Source organism: Alligator mississippiensis, chromosome 1 (assembly GCF_030867095.1).
Source record: "Alligator mississippiensis isolate rAllMis1 chromosome 1, rAllMis1, whole genome shotgun sequence".
NCBI classification, from domain to species: Eukaryota; Metazoa; Chordata; order Crocodylia; family Alligatoridae; genus Alligator; species Alligator mississippiensis.
In genome coordinates, this window is record NC_081824.1 from 2,288,994 (window position 1) to 2,311,912 (window position 22,919).

The window sequence follows — 22,919 nt, forward strand, 5'->3', positions numbered from 1 at the left end:
TCTGGTGTCTGTGCCACAGGCAGGGCATTTGACTGCTCCTTTTCCTTTTCCTGTCTTGATTCTTGCAGGAATCCTTCCCTGGCCCCAGGGCAAGAGGAGGGAGATGACCATGGAGCAAAGGAGAGAGAGCCCCGAGCAGAACAGCTTTCATGGGGAGTTTGCCTCCTCTCAGCATCTCCCCTCAGTGCGGGAGAGGAGAGCGTGAGTTCCCAGCTCCAAGGGCCCAGGGCTTCCTTCCACCTTTGTTTCAACACACATGTCACACAATCAGTGCTACACGCTCGTGCGCCCATGGCATATCAGTGACGCAGAAATGCATGTGTGTCACCTGCTAATCAGAGTTGGGGGAGTTGATTCAGCCAGGTGCAGCAGGGCAGGATGGGGTGCTGACCCAGCCCGGAGGTGTGGAGAGGTGGGAGGGGGCAATTAATTCACTCTGACCTGGACGTGTCCATGTCAACCCCACTGCTGGGGATGCCAGGCAGAATGGGCGGACTGGCGGGATCCCATGGGGCCTGGCTGAGGACCCAGCAGGCAGGCCAGGCTCAGGCGAGGGGATGTGATGGGGCCATGGCAGGTGGGGAGCAGCATCTGGCTGCTGATGCTCAGTGTTGCTGCCAGTGGGGCAGGGGGACACTGAGTCTGTGGCTGCCCCAGCCCCACTGTGTGCCCGGGGTGGTGGGCCTGGCTGCATGTGCCACCGCTTGGACTGCCCCCAGTCTGTTGGGTAGAAAGCGTCATGCTGTGGGCCAGATCCATCACACAGGCTGTATTTTACACACCCCTGCAAATGCACGGAACAGCAAAGTAGGGGGAAGTTCAGGAGAGAGCCAAACCACCTCTTTGCAAAAGAGCTAGTGGTGCAAGGACGACATGCAGAGGCTCTGCCGAGACTCGAACTCGGATTACTGGATTCAGAGTCCAGGGTGCTGGCCATTACACCACAGAACCAGTACAAGAGATGCCTCACAGGTGTGTGGAGAAGCCTTGCCAGAGGCCGCCTGCCCAGGGCAGCCCATCACCAAGACTCCCCGAGTGTCTGTGGGGAAGAGCTCCTCAGACTGGTGAGGCAATGCAACCAAATCCACTCCTCCATCTGGGCAAGGCTTCAGGAAGAGTCCTGTAGCCATCCGCTGCACCCCCAGGCCAGAGAGCTCCTTGCCCCTGCGTCTCCCTGCTTCTGCTGCTTCGAAAGTGGCGGACGCCATCACGTGCATCCCACCGCTGGGCGGGCGAGGCAGAGAGGCATGTGGCACCGCACCACACCGCACCGCTTTCAAAGGAGTGGCAGCGAGGCGCGGAGGCGCGGAGCAGAGCACAGCTCACAGCTGCATCTCTCCCTTGTCCTCTGCAAAGATCGGGGTTGCCCGCCCCATTGGATGCCCAGCGCTGCGCCTTGGGAGGGGCTGCTGGGCTCCAGCTATCCCACATCCCGGCCCGGCTGAAGCCCAGTTCCCCTTGACCTGGGCTCCGTCCGGGCCAGTCGTGGGGCAATCGGAGCTCCCCATGGTGCGTGCAGTGGCAGGAGCCGCCTGCCCGCACTCCCGGAGGAGCCACAGGGCTCCAACTGTTCCACGACCCGGCCCGCCCGAGACACCCATCATGCTGAATCGGGCCCCAGCTGGGTCAGGTCATGAGACAATCCCCCTTGTGCAGCAGGGAGGGGGCAGGGGGAGGGGTGAATGATTCGCCCTTCCCCTACCCCGCTCTCTTCTGCACTGTGGGAGTCTTGATCCATTGGGGGTGTTTTGGGCCACAGGAAGTTTGCTCCTGGTGATGAGGTTAGTGAGGTGCGGTGCTTGTTTGACGGCTAGGATGGGTGGTTCTGAGAAGATCTCTTGAGGAATCGGGTCTTCTTCTAGCATGGGTTGCAATGGTTTGAGGAGTTTCCGTATAGGTTCCAGGGAGAGGTGATGCGTCATAACCAGTGGTGTGTGATTCATGGGGGTTTTCCTTCTGTACCGCAGCAATTCTTCACGTGGTATGCAGGTAGCTCTTTCAACAGTGCAATCTATCCCTCCAGAGGAGTGTCCTTGTTGAGTGAAAGCCTTTTTCAGATTTGTGAGCTGGCGACCGCAGGTGTTCTCCTCAATGCAAATGCAGCGGTATCAGAGTAACAATGCATGACCTTGCTCAGGTACTGCCCCCGCCTCCATCGCGCACAGACCCCCTGGCCCGGATGTCCCTGGTGCTTTCCTGTCCCGCACTCTCCCTCACAGGCTCTTTCCTGACCCGCTCTGCCTCTGGGAAAGATTTTCTCTACCACGTCCTTGCTGGTCAGGGCCAGCAGCTCCCCATTGCCCCTGCCTGGCCACTCCTCTCTTCCATGTTGGGCCACATCCTCCATCACGTCACCCTCCTTGTCTCACCGGTGAAAGCAGACGGTGCCCATGAACAAGTCCGTTTCCAGGGGTTGTCCAAGGCTATGCGGGGGAAGACCTCTATCCTCAGGCTCAGCAGCTCCCAGGTCGGCCAGTCTGCCACTGGACCATGGATACTGTCCAGGTGTTGCAGGTCCTGGGAGTCGCAGCCTGTGACAGAGCCATCATTGCTGTCCCTCGCCGAGCTGCAGAGCAAGCTCAGAGAGGCAGCACCAGCACTGGCTCCACGTTCAGAGGCTGAACCACCCTGATGCCCTCTGAGCGCCTCCAGCTCTGCTTCAGGGCTCGTTCGGGCGAGCAAGGAGAAGGGAGTGGCAGTGCAGGCTCCCAGCAGACCTTGCTTCATTGGCTGCAATGAACCCGTGCAGGTGGGGAGATCGGTTCCGTTTCCTCCTTTTGCCAGGGCCAGATTAACCATTTCGTGGGCCCTAGGCAAACAGACTCGTGGGCGCACACAGCACCATGGCCTTAGGGTAACCATACATCCCAGTTCTTCTGGACATGTCCTCTTGTCCGGCCCCCACAGCCCCCCGCCCCCCACAACCCTGCTGGTGCCCCGCAGTCCTGACCACCAGTTTTTAAAATGCTTGCAAATGTCCAGGTTTTTACTTTGCCTCTGCTTTCCTGGGCGCTAGCAGCTCGGCTGCATGGGGCTGGGAGCAGTGGACAAGATGATTGGCTGCCAGGGGTCATGTGCTCTGTGCGTGCCCCCCCCCTCCAAGCTTCTCCTAGGTAAGAGACAAAGAGAATGTGTGTGTGCATGTGTGTGTGCATGTGTGTGTGCGTGTGCATGTACAAGTTGTGTGGGCAGCAGGACTGGGAGGGTAGGGGAATCTGGGTTGGGAGTGAGGGGCACTAGCGGGGCTGGGGGGCAGAGGTAGGGCACAGAAATATCATTGCCCTCCCAATCATATACCCCTCCCCTCTCTACCCGCCCCCCCCCCCGGCTCTGCCCATCCTCCCCTTGCCCCCACAGGTGTCTTCTTTTTTGATCCTGGAAATATGGTAACCCTACTTACTCCCCCCTCACTTTGCAAAGTAGCCAGATGTGGTTGGCCAGGGCACCATGAACGTGGCCGCCTGCCGTTGTGCATTCCCATCGCTGCGTGGGGTAACACACGTCCTCTCCCTTCCCTGCGTGATTCTCTGGGCAGGGTTTCTCTGGGTCTGCCATCTTTCCTCACCTGTATGTGGTCTCATGGAGGGTTTTCCCCCTTTGCTGTGAAGGGGAGCATGGCTGTTTAACCCACTTCCCTCAACTGTGGACAGGACCCTGTGGGGGCTTTGGGGGGGGGGTCTCTGTTGGTAGGGTGATTGCCCACTGGCCCCCTTTGTGCATGGGAACCCAGTGTGGTCTAATGGGCAGCACCGTGGGGGGGCTGCAGGTGTCTTTTGGGCCATGTAGTGACAGTGGGACATGGGTGTATTCCCCACTGTCCCCCCTCCTGAGTGCAGGGGAACCTGGGGGTGAGCCTGCCCGTGTGGTGGCAGGTGGGCTGGCTGCAGGGGGTCTCAGGTGGCTGGTCCCTTTTTGGGGATGATCAGTGGTGGGGGGAGATGGGGTAGGAAAGGGGCTTGCCTGTGGGGCTTTCCCACCATGCATTATGGGGTGCAGTGTGCCAGTTGGTCCTCCCTGTGTGAACACCCCACTCCTTGCTCTCTGGCTCTGGGAAGTACAATGGACACCAGAGATTGGAGACCAGAGAAGCCCTCTCATAACTCTGGGTGCAGATGGCCTTAAGGGTTCCTGGACCACAGTTTGGGGGGGCCTTGCCCACCACATCAGGAGCCCCCCTTGTCCTGCCCCCTCCAGCACAGCTCCAGATGTGCTCACTGGGATGGCAGAGTGGGGAGCACGCCATCTGCACCCCCTGCCTCCACCGCTTGCTCACTTCCTTCTTCCCTTCCTCCAGGAGGGTGTTGTGAAAATGATAAAAGATTGACCAAGTTGATTTTTATTCTGTTCCTTTATTTGTTCTTTATAACAAAGGAGATGAGACACAGCAATCACTCGCTCGCCCACTCACTGGTAACAGTGACTTCAGTGATGCCGTGTCTGGCTCCCCCTGCCGCCGACTCCACCAAACCACAGCAAGGCGTGAAACTCCCACGAAGCCATGGCCCGTGCGTTCATTTTTCAACCACGTTTAACTAAAGGGCTTTAAATAAAGCACTAAAGTGCCTTTGTATTACGGCTGTGCAAAATGACTATGTTTTGATTTGTTTTTGGATTCGGCTGTTTCAGAGAACAGTGATTCATTTTGGTGTTTCGGATCATTGTCCTGCTTTGTTTCAGCTGAATCTGTTCTGGAGATTCAGCTGTGCCAAATCTCCTCCGAATCTGTTTCAAATGGGCTGCAAGGGAAGCTTTGCACGGCCCTACCCAGCCAGGAGGAGCAGGACACGGCCACGGGTGGCTCGTCCGGGGGAGGAGGAGGGCTTCTGCCCTCCATGCAAGCGAGGAGACCCCCGCATGGATCTCTGATCCCTGTCACATGGTCACGGGGCAGGGAAGCAGCGCAAAGCAGTGACCAAACCTGCTAGTCCCTGCCTCATGACCTGGCTCCACAGGGAGCAGAGATCCACGCTGGGGGTCTCCTCACTGCCATTGCCTGCCCTGAGCTGCCCCAGTGACATGGGGCTGCGTGGGGTGGGCAGCGATGGTGAGAAGATGCTGGCGTGGATCTCTGCTCCCTGCAGAGCCCAGTCGCACAGCAGGGCAGCAGTATACAGCTGTTTCCCTGCAAGTCCAGCTCCGAAACGCTGAAATTTTCTGAAACATTTCCAAAATGTTTTGGATGCCTCGTTTCGTTTCAGAGATATTGCTGAACCTTTCGTTTCAATTCGGATTCAGTGTTTCAGGTGCCAAAATGGCCCGAAACACCTCCAAAATGAAACAGCTACTGAAATTTCTCACAGCCCTACTTTGGGTATACCTGCAGCATATATATAGACACCCTTAGTCATATGAGATGTGTAGGGAGGCATGGCGGGGCATATGACCCAACTCTCCCCCGAGATTGGCCCTTGCTGGCCAGGGAGTGGGGGCACCATAAGAAGTGCCGACACATGCCCCCCTACCCCAGAGATTGGCCCTCACTGGATGCGGAGTGGGGGCACTGAGACAAGCACCTGCAGCTGCTGGGGGACCACCTAGCCCCGGTCAGTGATTGGTTTACCACTGGTGCCCCCCCAGACTCAGGAGACACCCGTCGCCCATGCCCTTAGTACTTTTTTAGCAAGTACTAAATGGCTGCACAGTAACGGTAGGTACTGCACAGTCCCGGCGGTGCTCGGGTGTTTCCCACCCAAGCTACATCACCATAGCTTGTCGCGACGGAGACAGCATCTCATGTAGAGGCACCCACTGTGCAGGAAGACCACTGCCTGTATTTATAGGTAGTAGACAACTGTGCACTTGCTCAGTAGACTAATCTACTGCACAGTAACTCCTGCACACAGGTCCGCAGAGACTTTACTCTGCAGTAGTCTCCTGCGCAGTAAAGCATCTCATACAGACACCCGCTGCGAGGAGGCACAGGCAGAACAGCGGCAGGGGCATACCTGAGAGAAGAGACACGTCCCATCAATGTGGGCGAGGAGGGAGGCTTTTGCCAGGCCCTGTCAGGCCTGTGTTATTTGGTCAAAGGCAGGGGGGAGCTGGGCAAGAGTCCTCAGGAACAGGGCCAGTCCACAGTTTTTGGGGGCTCCCTGCAAGGTATAGTTTTGGGGCTCCCTGATGTAAGGAAGCCTGCGGTGTTGGTGGCGGGAGGGTGGGGGTGGCGAGCGGCTGCACGTAAAGCGGGGCGGGGGGGTGTTGACAAGAGGCCAGAGGAGGGAGGAAAGAAAATTTGGGAGAGTGGGAGAGTCTGCGGGGGAAAGGGGTGGGGAGAGGGGAAAGTGCAGGGCGGGGAAGGGCTGTGGCAGCAAGGTGCGGACGCAGGGAGCAGAGGCCGAGCCTAGCTGCAGCTGGCTCTTGCACCATGCAAAGATCAGGGGCTCCCCAGTGCCATGCCAACTTTGGGCTGTGCCAGGCTTGGGATCAGGGTTCACTGTGCCCACGAGGCCACCCCTTTCCCTGTGCCCCGCATCACTGCCTGGCTTCAGTGGTCCCTGCGAAGCACTGCCCCACGCTAGGCCCGCACAGCCCAGTGGGGCCCGAACCCAGGGGCTGGACTGGGGTGAGCTTCAGCTGCACTGCTGGGCCAGAGAGGACAGAGCCCCCGGGAACCCCACGCTTGTCCCGAGTCATCCCCAGGAAGAGCTGGCGCAGAACTGGGGAGCCAGGGAGGGGCATGTGGGCCCCCATCTTTGCACAGGGCAAGGGCCGGCTGCAGCTGGGCTCAGCCTTTGCTCTGTGTCCTTGCTCGCTGACACTGCTGCTTTGAATGCAGTGGGGCAGGGCACCATGAATCTTGCTGCCTGGCCCACCCCATGGAAGGACGCACATGACCCGTAGCCATTTTCAAAGCAGTAGTGGCAGCAAGGTGTGGACGCCAGGAGCAGAGGCTGAGCCCAGCTGTGGCCTGCCCCTGCCCTGTGCAAAGATTGGGGGCCCACGTGCCTGCTCCTTTGCTCCCCGGTGCCACGCTGGCTGTGGAGGAGCCACCAGGCTCTGACTGCCCCGTGACCTGGCCCAGCCAGGGCCCGATTCACCACGAATGGGGCCCTGGCTGGGCTGGGTCATGGGGCACTCCCCACAGTACAGGAGGGAGCAGGGCAGGGGTGAATGATTCGCCCTGGCCCTACCCCACTCTCAACCTACCCCCCACCCCACCCCCCAAAGCCTGATTAAAAGAAACTAACCTGCCTGTGGCTGGGTCCACTGTGATCCTGGCTGTGAGTGTGCCGAGTATCTGAGCGTGCATACCCCTTCCCCCTGCTGCAGCAGCCTGTGGCTGGGCTGCCCTCCGGCTATATTTGCTGCCCTGCGTTTGGGTGGGGCTGAGCCCCGTCAGCACACCCTTCCGCAGCCTATGGCCAGACATGAAGGCAACAACAGTAGAAGTCCTGCCCGCCCCAGGAATCCGCCTCCTGCACCTGGAGTGGGCCAAAGAGGAAGGCCATGCCCTGTTGCATCCCGTGTTTAGTCTTGCCCTGGGGGTGGGGAGGTGTGGCCATGAACAGCAGCCATGGCTTGCCTGTGTGGGGATAACTGAGACAATTAGTCCTACTGAGCTGTCATTGCGAGGGCAACATGAATTGGTTAAATTGTATGAAACCCCCACGTGTGGATCGTTGAGATGAACTCACTCCCACAAGTTTAATCTCAGTCACTTTAATCTTGAATAAGAATTTCACATGGGAGGGATAGGGGGCAAGGGGCAAAGGCTGCTCATCTACCATCACCCTTCAAATACAAGGCAAGGTTTCACAAGTCAAACATTTCTTCCAAAGTGTCCTTTGTCTTTAAGATTGGGTAAAACAAAACTCACATCGGAGGCACTAAATTTAACGTGCATCAGGAAAAGTGAATGAATGTACGTTTGGACGTGCCCTATGGCAAGGAGGTGCGAGGATGTTGCGTGGCTTCAAAAGGGGCTAGGTTCCTGTGGTCCCTGTACCACATTAGTGTTATAGTCCACTTTCTGGGAAAAAGCATCTGCCTTCCCATTTCTACATCATCTGAAAATCAGCGTGGGACAAGGAAAGGGCCAGCCCCAGGAAAGCTGTCTCAGGTCTTGCATTTTGCCCACACAAATATTCTAGTGTACTATGAATGTAATGACAGCAGGAGGAACCAGGGGCAATCTGCAGAGCTGTGCTCGCCGGGAGACTGGACTGCAACTCCACAACCCCCCAGGGCTGGGGGAAGGGAAAAAGGAGGAGGAGGTTGCAGGCTGGAGCAAGAGGGAAAGAGCAGCATGCAGGTGGAGCCTGGCCAGCCCTGCACAAAGAAGTGCACAGCGGAGCTGGAAATCTCCCTGCCTGTCAGCCAGGACATGGACTGAAAGAGCTGGATCCAGACTTGGGGGCAGCTGCGGGTGTTTGATCACTCGTGGGACTAAATGCTTGTTTGGGGAACACTTCTGGAGGTGGCAGGGGTGGCAGGGAATTAAGGTGCTGAATGTACATTACAATGTACCACAATGTTGACGTTTCTTTACATTTTACCTGTTCCCTCCCCTTGGCCTGCTGACTTGCAACCCTACCCGCTATGATTTTCAATATACAAGTGGGAACCCCCCTTGCTTCTTGTGACAATTTCTGGGCTGTAGGTTGGCAACTGGGTTTTGTGACCTGTTAGAAGGTGCAGGGATGCAGGATTTGGTCTGGGCCCTGCCATTGTGAGAGCACTGCACCTATTGTGGTGCTGGATGCATCTATTTCTGCCATAAAAGACAAGGTGGTGTCTGGAGAACCTAGCACATGGGCAGAGGTGAAGCCCCATTTCAGATATTCAAAGGTTCACTGGACTTCCACAGGCCAGGAAAACAGGAGGTTTTTACTTCAGAGGGTGGGGAGAGGGCTAGCAATAGTTAGTGATAAACCTGACAGACTGCCAGAGTTGGAGAGTGCAGCTGAGCTCTAAATCACCACCTCCAACTTCACCTTGTGCAGCAGCCCTTTGGGTCTCTGCAATCTGAACCAAGGGAAGAAATCAAAAAGGAGGATCTACTGACTTTATCCCTCCTGGTGGCAATGGCATCAGCCAACAGGAACTGGAGCCTACAATGGCTGTGGCCACGGGTGTACATGTACAAGTAATGGGCACATTCAAAGTGTGTCGAACAAATTCTCCCTCCCTTCCTTCTATGGCCACCTCCAACGAGACAAACCAGCCCTCCTGCCAAAAAACTGAGGTTCATTCAGAAGTCGCAAGGTTTTCTTAAATGTTATAATATAGGGAGAGGGAGGGAGCAGTTTAATACACTGCGGGGTATCAGCAGAAAGGACAGTTAAGGAAATGAGTGTGTGCGCTCCAGGATGGCTTATTAACCTCTTGGAGTAGGCCCTACGGGACATGCACGGAGCCAAATGGCTTTGATAGTGGCAGGGAAGCCTCAGTATTCCCAATGGGAGATTACACCTAGCTACATTTTACCCACAGGATGCATTCATACTTTCTCCATGCTTCCACAGAAGAGATATGACCCAGCACAGGCTAACTTCCTTTCCCTCTACTAAACGCACTGAACCCAGAACAGACACTCTACTTCCCCCTGGCAAAGATTAATCCAAAAGAGCAGGGTCCCGGCCACACAGCGGACCATGGGTGCAATGCCTTGAGCGTGACCAGCTCCTGCTCCCGAGGGTGAACAACAGCCCCTGGGTTGTGGTGAATCCTCTGGGAAATGAGATTCTGGGCCCTGCTCTGTTCCCGTTTCACAGCTCTGGAGAGGACATAGAGACCAACCACAGGGATATCGTGCTAAGTTGTGGGTGTGATTAACAAAGAATCTGTTATAGAGACCGGGATGAAGAAGAGGGTGGGTGCGGGGGGGGGGGGGGGGGGGGGGGGGGCAGCTGGCACCTGGTGGTACAGTTATGGTGAGGGGTTGAGAAACAAAACTGCCAAACTGGACTCATGGGACGGCAGTGGTAGCTTCTTGCAGGCCCCGACGAACATGTGCAGGCCTGGGAGAGAGGTGATGTGGTGAGGAGGAAAGGCAAGGTCAGGGTAGAAGGCAGGGAATGATTCCTCACCGTAAATATCCTCCTCCCTAGAACTCAGGAGCCTCACATACCAGGACCCTGGGAGCAGGAGGAAGGACAAAGCTTATATTTGACTGAAGCCAGGCCCTGGGTGTCACATGGAGCCAGTTGTCTTGGAGAGGGCACCGTATTGTGAAGGCACTTCTGCCCCTGGGAGCACTGACTTTTTCACAAAATGATGGGGATGGCACAAGCTTCAAGGCTGAGGCAAAGGTCATCTCCTCCCAGGTTCTCCCAGCACCTGAACTAGCCTCTGCCTGAAGGCTTTCCTTTTATCCCATCCCTGCATCAAACCCTGGTGGCTAGCCTCTGTGTCCTCTGGGTTCTGCAGTGCCCTATCAGGGCTGAACAATAGGTGAACTCTTGCTGCATTGCACTAGAAGGTGCTGAGCAGGTATACGTCACCAAGCCCTTCCTGCATTGCTGGAAGCATTACAGATGCACCCGTATGTGGATGGACTGGTGCTCGGCCAGCTTGGAGAAGTGGGGGAGAAGTGGGGGAAACATTTCCAACACTCTAACCGCTAATGTGTTTTCTTCTCTATGTGGATGAGCTGGTGCCGGGCCAGGCTGGCGGATTGGGTGAAGCTCCTCCCACACTCAGAGCACCGATGTGGCTTCTCCCTCCTGTGGGTACGCCGATGCTGGGCAAGACTGGAGGCCTGAGTGAATCTCTTCCCACACTCGGAGCACCCATGTGGCTTCTCCCCTGTGTGGATAAGCTGATGCTGGGCCAGACTGGAGGCCTGAGTGAATCTCTTCCCACATTTCAAGCACTGATATGGCTTCGTTCCCGTGTGGATAAGCTGGTGTTGGGCCAGATTGGAGGACCGGTTGAAGCTCTTCCCACACTCCGAGCACTGATGTGGTTTCTCCCCTGTGTGGATGAGCTGGTGCCGGGCCACAGTGGAGAACTGGGTGAAGCTCTTCCCACACTCTGAGCACTGATGTGCCTTCTCTTTAGTGTGTGTGACCTTGTGTTGGGACAAGTGGGAGGCTCGGGCGAAACTCTTCCCACACTCCGAGCACTGATGTGGCTTCTCCCCCGTGTGGACGAGCCGGTGTTGGGTGAGGTTGCAGGACCGGTTGAAGCTCTTCCCACACTCCAAGCACTGATGTGGCTTCTTCCCTGTGTGGATGATCTGATGCCGGGCCAAGCTGGAATAGTGGGCAAAGCTCTTCTCACACTCTGAACACTGGTGTGGCTTCTTCCTTGCATGCATGCACCAGTGCTTGGCCAGGTTGGAGGGCTGCCTTAAGCTCTTCCCACACTTGGTGCCATGCTGTGGCTGCGTCCCCCTCTGCGCACACTGCTGCTGGGACTGGTCTTGCCAGCACAAGTTCTTCCCGAACCCAGTACACTGGTGTGTCTCGCTCCTCAGGTGGATGTGCTGGTGCTGAGAAAGGGAGAAGAAGTGGGTGAAGGTTTTGCCACACTTGGCACACCAGTACCTACGCTTCCCCCTGTGGACATGCGGGTGCTTCACCAGGCCCGAGGGGCACACAAAGCTCATCACTCATTTGGTGAAGGAGAGGGACGCTCTCCAGAACACATCTGGGGGTGAGCAACCAGGGTTGAGGGGCAGGTGAAGCTCTTCCCACACGATGCATATATGGGCTCTCTCACCAGCGGGCCTCATCTTATGAAGAGCAATGAGTGATGGGCAATTAAAGGTTTTCCTGACTTTGGGACAGGGTTGGGCTATGCCCCTGTGCTTGGCAGTGAGCTCCTGATTCCCCCTGAGGCCCTCCCCAGTGCCTTGGCTGGGATGCAGTGCCTCTTTCTGGTGGCTCTTTATGTCCCTCAGCTCCACAAATTCTCCCCCGCACCCAGGGCTCTTTCTGGGGTCTGCCCCTCCTCCACTCTCAGGCCCATCTGGAGATGGTACCTGGTTCACCGCTACATTCTTCTTCTGGGGCCTCACCTGACTCTTGTGCCATTGCTCCTTCTCAAGTCTCAGGGAGTCCATCTCACCCAAACTCCCTGGGCAAGTCCAAGATGGCTCCAGGTCTGCAGGCCCTTCCGCAGGAGGCTGCTCCTCATCTCTGCTCAGGAACCAGGCACCTCCTGCGTGGGGAACAAACGCTACATTATTCTTTGCCATCCTGGCAAGGGGCTAAAACTGCTATTCCTTTTGCTGGAATGGGCCTCCGAGTAGGCCTGGACCTCGACACTCGTGTTCCCTCAAGAAATCAAGGTCTTCCTTCCAAAACCCATGTGCTGGGGAGGAGCGAGAGGCAGATGCTTGTGCGGGGCTAATGTTCCCTACTCCGTGGAGTTCAGACTGTCAGGGTTTCTGTCCCAGCATCAGCCCCACCACCTTGGACCCTGCTGGGACAAGCACATGTGGGACATGAGCATGAAAGCATTCAGGCTTCATGCACTAATGGGCTGAGGAGGAGGGCAGGACTTACAGCTGTGGCTCCCTGTTCTGGGAGAAGCAGTGCTCTGCTTCCAGGACACGTTCAGGTGCAGGGAATGAGCCCAGGGAGCTTTTCTCCACTGACAAGTCCCAGGTAGCCTACATGTCAGAGGAATCTGCACCAGGACAAAGGCCTTACCATGAACCTGAACCTGGACTGTGTTGAGCTTCAAACTTTGTGACACTTGGGGCCCCAGACAGGAAAAAGGAAGGGGACAATTCTGGAAAACTAGAGGGGAGAAGGAATTCAGTTTTCTCCACAAGAGGAAACCTTGTGAATCCCACCCATGCCATGAGCCATTTAACACAGCCCGAGACCAGGATGAAACACTTCCCAATTTCCAGCCCAACTTGGCCAGGAAAAGCCAAGGAGAGCCTCTGCACACCATGCGGATTTCCATGGGGGACTACAAATCCCATCAGCCCCTGGGAGATGGTGTTAGAGAGGTATAGCTACCTTGGGCTGGGGAAAGAACTCTTACATTACTGAGTTATGATGGAAATTTAAGATCATGGTGTGCAAGGGAAACCAGATCTGGGCTAATATGACAATCAAGTTTGCTGTTTTGTTCCTTACCAGCTGTAATTAGGGGGAGCGTGGCAAGAGAGACCTGGTGAGGGGACTGCAGGTCCTTGACCACCTGGGCAACAGCGATCATCACCTGCTGGAATTTACTATCCAGCACAGGGTGTGAAGGGCTTATAGCATGACTAAAGCCCTTGACTTCAGAAGGGCCAACTTCAATGAACTTAGAAGACTAGTGGGGGAGGCACTGAGGGCCCAGAAGGTAGAGGAGATGGGAGCCCACGAGGGATGGTCGTAGCTTAAGGGGGCGATCCTCCAGGCCCAAAGGTTAACAATCCCCGAGAGAAGCAAGGGGGTAAGAGTGCTCAGAAACCCCCTTGGCTCAGCAAGGGCATTCAGCAATGCCTGAGGACTAAAAGGGGGTGTACAACCAGTGGAAGGGAGGAGCTATCACCAAGGAGGAGTACTCCTCCTTGGCCCGGGAGCGTAGGGGGGCTTTTAATTAGGAAGGCCAAGGCAGAGTTGGAGCTCAGGCTAGAGTCCAGGTTCAAGGACAACAAAAAGTCCTTTTTCCAAGTACACTGGGAGCAAGAAGAGGGCACCAGGCAATGTAGGGTCCCTGCAAGACTCAAATGGTAATCTGGTGGCCACGCCAGACAAGAAAGCTAATATTTTTAACAGTTTCTTTGCCTGTTTTCTTGAGCAGGGACCAGGATATCCCACCTCAGCGCAGATGTAGTTCGGGATCTTCTGGAAGGGCTAGACATTTTTAAATCTGCAGGTCCAGATGCCCTCCACCCAAGGCAAGTTCATCACGGGGGCACAGAAGGGAATTGGTGAGTATTTATTCACCAAGGCACCCCCAGGGGTTACAAGAAATAATGGCCACAAGCTAGCAGAGAGCAGATTTAGACTGGACATTAGGAGGAACTTCTTCACAGTTCGAGTGGCCAAGGTCTGGAACGGGCTCCCAAGGGAGGTGGTGCTCTCCCCTACCCTGGGGGTCTTCAAGAGGAGGTTAGACGAGTATCTAGCTGGGGTCATCTAGACCCAGCACTCTTTCCTGCCTATGCAGGGGTCGGACTCAATGATCTATTGAGGTCCCTTCCGACCCTAACATCTATGAATCTATGAGGGAGCTGGCAGGAGTCCTCGCGGAGCCCTTGGCCCGGCTGTATGAGCATTTATGGTCATTTGGCCAGGTACCGGGGAATTGGAAACTAGCTAATGCGGTCCCTATTTTTAAGAAGGGGAGGAAGGAGGACCCAAGTAACTATAGGCCTGTAAGCCTCACCTCGGTGCTTGGGTAGATCTTGGAGAGAATCATCAAGGATCACATCTGTGGGGGGCCTGCAGGGGAGATCATGCTCAGGGGCAATCAGCATGGGTTCAAAAGGTAGGTCCTGCCAGACCAACCTGATTGCCTTTTATGACCAAGTAACGAAATCCTTGGATGATGGTGTCGCCATGGACGTAGTCTTTGTAGACTTTAAGAAGGCCTTTGACATTGTCTCTCACCCCATCCTCATCAATAAATTAAGCGACTGCAGCATTGATGCCTACACAGTTGGATGGGTAAAAAACTGGCTGATGGGGCGCACCCAGACAGTAGTGGTGGATGGGTTGTATTCAACCTGGCGAGATGGGGGCAATGGGGTCCCCCAGGGCTCAGTCCTCGGGCCCGCACCGTTTAACATCTTCATCAGTGACTCGGACGAGGAGGTGGAAAGCACGCTGTCCAAGTTTGCTGATGACACTAAGATGTGGGGTGAGGTGGACACACGCAAAGAAGGGAGAGAGAGGCTGCAACTAGATTTAGACAGACTACAAAAGTGGGCAGACGAGAATAGGATGGGGTTCAACGTAGACAAATGCAGGGTGCTGCACTGGGGAGAAGGAATCCACCGCACACATACAGGCTGGGGAGTTCCCTTCTTGAAAGCACACAGGCAGAAAGAGATCTCGGAGTCATTATTGACTTCAAGATGAACATGAGCCGCCAATGCCAGACCGCAGCTAGCAAGGCCAGCCACACCTTGTCATGCATCCAAAGGTGCATCTCGAGCCGGTCCAGAGAGGCGATATTCCCCCTCTATGCGACTTTGGTCAGGCCGCAGTTGGAGTACTGCATCCAGTACTGGGCGCCGCACTTCAAGAGGGATGTGGCCAGCCTGGAGAGGGGTCAGAGGAGGGCCACCTGCTTGGTGAGAGGGCAGCAGGACAGGCCCTACGAGGAGAGACTGAAGGACCTGAACCTGTTCAGCCTCAGCAAGAGGAGGCTGAGGGGGGACCTGGTGGCTGCCTACAAGCTCATCAGGGGAAATCAGCAGCAAATAGGCAGAGCCCTTTTCTCCCCAGCACCGCCTGGGGTGATGGGGAACAATGGTCATAAGCTGATGGAGAACAGGTTTAGGTTGGAGATCAGGAGGCAATATTTTACAGTTAGGGTGGCCAAAATCTGGAACTAGCCTCCTAGGGAAGTGGTCCTCGCCCCTACCTTGGGCAAATTGAAGAGGAGGTTGGATGATCACCTGCCTGGGGTCTTGTGAACCCAGCATTCATTCCTGCCTGTGGCGGGGGGTCAGGAAAGATTATCTGTTCAGGTCCCTCCTGACCCTAGCTACTATGGAACTGTAAGGGACATGGTTGTCATGGGCAACATTAATTACCCAGATGTGCATTGATAGGAACACTTGGCTCGTTCAGATCAGTCACATAGCTTCTTAAAACTTCTGCACGGTAAGGGTGGCCAAAATTTGGAATGGGCTTGCTAGGGAGGTGGTGCTCTCCCCTGCCTTGCTAGTGTTTAAGAGAAGGCTGGATAGGCATCTGGTTGGGGTCATCTGACCCCAGTGCTCTTTCCTGCCCAGGCAGGGGGTTGGACTCAAAGATCTGTTGAGGTCCCTTCCGACCCTACCAACTATGAATCTATGAAAAAGCTAGGCATTTAAGTCAGCAGGACTGGATTAACTTTATCTAAGAGTGTGGAGGGACCTTGCCGAGGTCATTGCAGGACCCCTGGCAAAACTTTTCCAAAACCTGTGCCACTCAGGGGAGATCCCCGAGGATTGGAAGAGGGCCAATATTGGGTCCATCTTCAAGAAGAGGAAGGAGGAGGACCCGGGCAACCATGGTCCATTCAGTCTAACCTCTAGCCCAGGGAAAATCGTAGATTACACTCAAGGAGTTTACAGGCGATCTGCTCGTGGAGGGTAGGATTCTGAACAACAGCCAGCATGGCTGTCGCAGGCAGATCTGGTCTTACCAACCACATCTCCTTCTACGACCAAGTATCTCAGCACCTGTACAAGGGAGAGGAGGCTGACATTATATACTTAGACTTCCAAAAGGCCTTTGATCCAATATCCCATGATATCTTTGTGGGGAAATTGGAGGATTCTGGGTTTAACTGCTCGATGGTTAAGCGGGTAGGAAACTGGCTGTGAGGTAGGACCTAAAGAGTTTTTATGAACGGAGCTGTGTTGTCCTGGCGAAGTGGCCAGTGGTGTCCCTCAGGGGTCTGTGCTTGGTCCAGTGATTTTCAACATCTTTATCAATGATTTGACTGTGGGGGCATGAAGAGCTCGCTGGCCAAATCTGCAGACAACACCAAGTTACAGGGGAGCATGGTCACCCCTGAAGACAGGCTGTGGATTCAGGCAGACCTGGACAGGCTGGAGAGTTGGGTGAATTGGAACCAGATGAAGTTCAACACTGAGCAGTGTAAGGTCCTCCACCTTGGCGCAAACAATCCCCAATACACTTACAGGCTCGGTGGTGCCAACTTGACTAGCACCATGACCAAAAGGGATCCAAGGGCAACAACTGACCATTGCATGAATGTGAGCCCTCAGAGCGATGTGGTAGCCACCAGGGCAAACAATACTCTGGCATGCAATCGATGCATCTCATGCAAAACTAAGGACGTGATTTTTCTGCCGTACTCGGCACTGGGGAGACCACAGCTGCAGTACTGTGTCCGGTTCTGGGCGCCGCACTTCAACAAGGATGTGGAAAAACTGAGGAGGGTCCAGAGAAGAGCCACCTGTATGATCGGAGACTTGCAAGGCAGACCGTACAAAGGAGAGACCTGGACCTCTTCAGCCTGAAGAAGAGGAGGCTGAGGGGGTACTTGGTAGCAGCTTACCACTACATCAAGGGCTCAGTGAACAACTGCTCACTAGGGCACCTTTGGGAAAAAGCAGGAGTAATGGCCACAAACTCCTGGAAGACATTTTTAGGCTCAACTCTAGGAAAAGCTTCATAGTCAGGGTATCCAGACAGTAGTAGAAGCTCCCTTCAGAGGTGGTGCAAATCACTCTGGACATCTTCAACTGACAACTGGATGGTCACCTGACCCCAGCTGGCTTTCCTGCTTGGTGCACGGGGCTGGATCCAATGATCTTGCAAGGTCCCTTCCAGCCCCCAACTATCTATGAAACAAAAAGGGAAGAGCTGCTTTTCTCCATAGCTTTCAATTTCAGGGAATGGGAACAACACCTGCCTGGACACATTACAGCACAATGTGCTGTGTTTGAGGTCAGCACAGGGCAGGTCTGCAGATCCCCCTGGCACTCTGCACTTGCAGCATTTCTGAGAGCAGAGTAGGGTGGAGGGGACAGCCACAACCCACCTGGCACGAGGTCCTCCGATCTGGAGATTTTCCAATGGTCCTCATCATCACAGACCCAGAGCTCCACCTGTCCTTGCTGGATGCTGCAGATTAAGGCAGGTGTAGGACCTCGATATCCTGTTTGGGGCAGTGGTTAAAGAGGGTTAGTGACTGGGTACTGGATGCAGAATAACCGCATGGGATTTGGGGGAAGGGATCTTAAGAACTCAAGGTTTCTACTAGGTCCTTGACAGACAAGCCAGGACAGGCATTTAGGCTGGAAGAGAAGGCATCGCAGGGGGAAGCAGAGCATAGTCCTTATCACCCAGGTGGACAGACAGTCAGAGGAAACAAAGCACCAACCACTCCCGGGTATAGAAAGTGCATCAAACTGACAGTCACCAGGGACAGGCACGGAGATGCAGTGATTCGTGATGTACTAGGGGGCAGAAAGATAAACCTTTTACTGTTTAAAAGGTACCCAAAAGAAGAGCTATTGGGCCCACATAGGGGTGGATAACATTCATCTTATCACAGTGTAATTCCAGGCAACAGATTGGAAGTTAACTTCTTCTCAGTTAAGTTTTACAGCGAGGACTTGTGGCAGTGAAGAGCATCCATGACAGGTGCTGACAACGAGACTTCTTTCTGGGAGACAGGGTAAAGTCAGCATCAGCAGGGCATAGGAGAGGATGATTTTAGAGCAATTGTAGCTGCAACTGAGCAATGATCCCACCAATGGGACGATCATCCAACGAGGGGAGATGAGCACACAGGTTGGCAAATACTGCAGGGTTTAAACATGAAGTTCCTGGGACTCATGGATATGGACAAAAGGAGGCAGAAGGGCACACGTTTCACAGCATGTGAAAGGGCACAACGTAGAAATGGTCTATGTCATCCTTGTTGAGCTAGAGAACGCATTTAAGCACTTCCCTAAGGAAATCCTCTGGGAGAAAGGGAGAAAAAGGAAAGCAAGACAAAAGCAAACTGATCTACTGAAACATAAGTACCATCAACCCTGCGCAGAAGCCAGAATAATCCCGTGTATTAGAGATCTTCTGGAAATAAAAACTGCTTTTCACTAGCTCCTGCACCTAGCCCACCTCTCTTATCACAGTGACGGTTGTCTGATCGGCAGAAGGGCTTTAGGAGGAGGAGAAGAAAGCTTTTGAGAATGGCAGACTAAGCTTCAGAGCACAGGTCTTTACAGAAATACAGCAAAGCCAGAGTCTCCGGTCTCTGGAGAGGGAGCTGTTAGGAAGAAAATGGACAGAAGCTTCCTGTGACCCCTGGTAGAAGCACCTGGGTAACATCACGGGTCCATGTGGCACTAGAGGAAGCGTTAAGGAAATGCATCATCCAGGTGTTGAAGAGGCAGAGGCCTCCATGAACTTCTCCTGGGTCATAACCACAGGAGGAGAAATGGCGTTTAGAGATCACAGAATTGAGAACGCTTGGATTATTCGATGCGTTTGGACAGGACACGCTAGTGTCCTGAGAAAAAAGATGAAAGAAGAAAAAAAAAAATAATAATTTCCAAGAGCTGTTAGTGAACTCATGCACAATAAATTGAAGACGATACCAATGTGCTGAGAAGGCAAAGAGAGATAGTGTTGCCAAGAAACTGCTGAAATTGGCCGCACGGGCAGTTGCAAGAATGGGGAAGACACAAGTGAAGGCGGCTGGATCAAATGAAGGAGGATCTATCAAATAGGAAGTGTGAGAGCAGTGTGATCACCGACAGAGCAGTGGGGAGGAAGCGGATTGAAACCACCAGGGAGAAGTGCGTGAGGAGAGTGTTGAAACACAGGAAAAAGAGAATAAATGTCAGAGTCCGCACAGCACCAACCGGGGGAAGCAAGAACCAGAGCCTTACCCAAGGAAATGAGGTCTTGGTAAGCCTTCAGCATCTGGTCCCAGTAAAGCACCTTGTCTTCATTGTCCAGCAGCTCCCACTCCTCCCGCGTGAAATACACTGCCACGGCCTCAAACACCTCCCGGAGCTGCGGGCACAAGCGTTGCACGATTAGGAAGAACTTCTTCCCAGTTCGAGTGGCCAAGGTCTGGAACGGGCTCCCAAGGGAGGTGGTGCTCTCCCCTACCCTGGGGGTCTTCAAGAGGTTAGATGAGTATCTAGCTGGGGTCATCTAGACCCAGCACTCTTTCCTGCCTATGCAGGGGGTCGGACTCGATCTATTGAGGTCCCTTCCGACCCTAACATCTATGAATCAGTGTCTCCTGGGCAGCTGCTCCCAGCCCCACGGCCCTGTCTGCAATCACTCGGCACTACAGCTCATTGCAGGCTGAGCCAGGACAGGCAGGGCTGCAACATCCCGTTACGCAGCTGACACGCGACGTGGATGCAGCTGTGGACATGGGAACTCACGTGTCGGCCTCAGCCCAGCTCATCACGGTCTGTCCTTTGAGGCAGCCGGGCCGGCACTTTTAGGGGCAGGGAGCCCGTTTCCACGCACTCTCACCAGGCCTTCCTGTGCCAGCACCCCTGGTATCTGCACTTGGGAGGGAGCTCCTGCTAATGCCAGCTCGGGCCGTTTTCAGCATCTGACACCACAGGCCTGATGCTCTTCAGGTCTCTCTGCTCCCAGCATCTTTTTTTTGCGTTTTTCTTGTTTGTTTTTTCACAGCGCGCCCCGAGCCGCGCCCCAGCGGCGCTCCCCGCAAGTGCCCCGGTGCCCCGCTCACCTCCAGGCCCGGCGCCTGCCCCCCTGGGCCAGTCCTCTGCAGCTCCAGCTTCACAGGCTCTGCTCCAGCAGGTTTCTGCTCAGCGCTGCTCAGGGTCCCAGCACCTGCGGGTGGGGAAGAGCGCACAGGGCAGCGCTGGGGCTGCGGGCACGGGGAAAGCCCTGCTCGTGTCCTGCACTGGCCTGGGACTAAGGCAGACGGAGGCTTTGGTGTGTGGAAGATGGGAGAGAAGGTAGAATCCACGTCCCACAGCTCTTGCTCGGGGCACGAGGGGGAGACGAGCCCCAGTAACTGTGTCCCAGCCCGGGGCGGTCATCACAGCGCCACGCAGGGCCGGCAGGGCCACGGCGCCCGGGACGAGCGGGAGCGATGCTGGAGCTGTGTCACGGCCACAGGCTCAGGGCGGGCGGGCGGGCGGGGGAAACGCAAGGGCAGTGCTGTGCAGGGCAGGCGGGCGGGGGACGGTGTCGGGCCGCCGGGAGAAGGGCGCTGCTGCGCTGGGGAGCGCGGCCGGGCCCGCACGGCGCGCCGCCGATTCGTGCGCGGAGGGACGGCGCCTCCCGCTCCCGGGCACGGCCCAGCCGCCGCCGCCGCCACCGCTCCCTCCCTCCCTCCCTGCCCCGGCCTGGCCTGGCCGGACCGCGCAGCTATTTTAGTCTGCCGACAGCGCCCCGCGCGCTCGGGGGAGTCCGGGGGAGTCCGGGGCAGCCCCCCCGCCCCGCCCCGCCCCGCCCCCACGCGCGGCCCCTCACCTGAGCGCGGCGGAGGCGGAGGCGGAGGCGGCGGCGGGTGGTGCGCGGGGCGTGGAGGCGGCGGGGGCCCCAGCCCCGGCCCCGGCCCCGGGGGCTCCATGGCTCCCGGGTCCCGCACGGGCCTGTGTGCGCCGAGCTCAGCCCCGCCCCGCCCCCCGCGCAGAGCAGCCTCGGGGCGTGCCCCGCCCCGCCCCGCCCCGCCCCGCACGGGGGGGCCGCTACACCCCCGCACCGCACCGCTCCGACTCCGGAAGCGCACTCGCACACACTCGCACGCTCCCCCGGCGGGTCGGAGTCACCAAGACTCGCGAGAACAAGCGCGGTGGCCGTTTAAAACCCCGCGCGAAGGATCCGCGGGGCGGGGCGGGGCGGGGCGGGGCGCGGTTAGGGTCCTCCCAGCCCCCGCCTTCTCACAATGCACCTCACGACCCGCCCCTTCCGTGCCCGCCCCCCAGCGCCCTCGGGCACCTCCCACTTCCCGGGGCGGGGTCTGCGTGCCCGGCCCCGCCCCCCGTGCCCGGGCTGGGGCGGGGCTCCGCGCTGCTCCCGGCTGCGTCTCCGCGTGCGAGTCCTGCGCGCTCGTGCGCGTTGCCGTCGCGATGGCCCTTCCCCGGGGCCGAGTCGCCCCCACCCGCCCCCTGCCCTCCCCTGCCCTGCCCTCCTGCTTCCTTGACCCGTGCTTTCCCCCGGTGACAGAGGGCACAAGAAAGGGAAACTGAGGCAGGGAACGTGCATGTGCAAACCACACCTTTAAGCCCACAGGTGTCATAAACACCCGTGGGGCTGCCCCTCGCTCCTGAATCGCGGACCCCTGCCCTGCACTGCCCCTTACACCTGACCACAGCCCCTCACCCCGCTCCCCCGCCATGCTGGCGCCCCTCACTCCTGCCCCCCGGCACTGCCACTGCCACTGTGCTGCGCTCCTGCCCCCACCTTGTGGCACCCCTCATTCCTGCCCCGCTCCGGCCCTCCGCACCATCACACTGCCGGGTGGAAAACGCAGTTCCTGGCCGTCAGGGCTGTGGACAAAAGAAGGGAGAAGGGGACGTTTCGCAGGAAGTGGAAGCCCCCGATGTAGAAATGGTCCGTGTGGTCTTTGCTGGGCTGGAGAAAGCTCTGAAGCCCTTCCCTAAGGCAATGCTTTGGGGGAAATGGAGGGGAAAAGAAAGCACCTTTAAAGCAAATGGACCTTGTAAAAGGAAGGTTGCCGCATTAGAGATCCTCTGGGAAAGGGAAATACGTTTCCCTTGGCCCTCAGCCTAGCCCACGCCTTTCAGTCACAGCGATGAGCACGCGACATGCAGAGGGGCTTTGCGGGAGGACGAGAAAGAGTTGGACTATGGCAGAGTGAGCTCGAGAGCACGGGTCTCCGAGTAAATCCAGCAAAGCCAGAGCCCACAGAGCCAGCGAAGCCAGCAGCCTTTCACTTGCTGGGAAATGTCTGCTTCCCCCTTCTTTTGTCCGTGTCCGCGACTTCCAGGAACTTCGTTTTAAACCCCGCAGTATTTGTGGAGATGAAGCTGGGGGGGAGGACGTGGACAGACGTGCGAAGGACCCGGGTTGCAGCGCGTGCACGTGCGTGAGGAGAGGAGGAGCCGAGGAAACGCGGCATCCACGCGTGGGAGCACCAGAGGCCGAGATGACTCCATCACCGTCTGCCGGGGCATCTCCAACGGGGGAGAAAGGGGATGTCGCCAGCACTGAGCCGAGCACGCTGCGGTGTAAATGTGATTGCACGGGACACGCTAGGTGAGAGAGGGCGGAAATCAGTGCAAATCCCAGGAGCAGCTGGTAGTGGATTTGTCGGCACCATGAAGTGGAGATGACATGAAGACGCTGGGAAGACAAAGGGAGACCGCGCTG

General features: G+C 56.4%; 1 protein-coding gene and 1 non-coding gene across 2 annotated transcripts; both read right to left on the minus strand.

Annotated features, from left to right (window-relative positions):
- Positions 1 to 879: 879 nt before the first annotated feature.
- On the minus strand, positions 880 to 951 carry TRNAQ-CUG (transfer RNA glutamine (anticodon CUG)). Its single transcript has one exon. It is a non-coding gene; the product is annotated as a tRNA-Gln (tRNA).
- Positions 952 to 7,643: 6,692 nt separating this feature from the next.
- LOC109283514 (zinc finger protein 664-like) lies at positions 7,644 to 21,359 on the minus strand. The gene is made up of 6 exons (XM_059727794.1): positions 21,057 to 21,359; positions 20,305 to 20,408; positions 19,478 to 19,604; positions 17,620 to 17,736; positions 11,963 to 12,105; positions 7,644 to 11,434 (listed from the first exon to the last, which is right to left on the minus strand). The coding sequence occupies exons 1-6, from the start codon at positions 21,154 to 21,156 to the stop codon at positions 10,562 to 10,564; spliced, it is 1,464 nt and encodes a 487-aa protein (XP_059583777.1). The 5' UTR covers positions 21,157 to 21,359; the 3' UTR covers positions 7,644 to 10,561.
- Between the last annotated feature and the right edge of the window lie 1,560 nt (positions 21,360 to 22,919).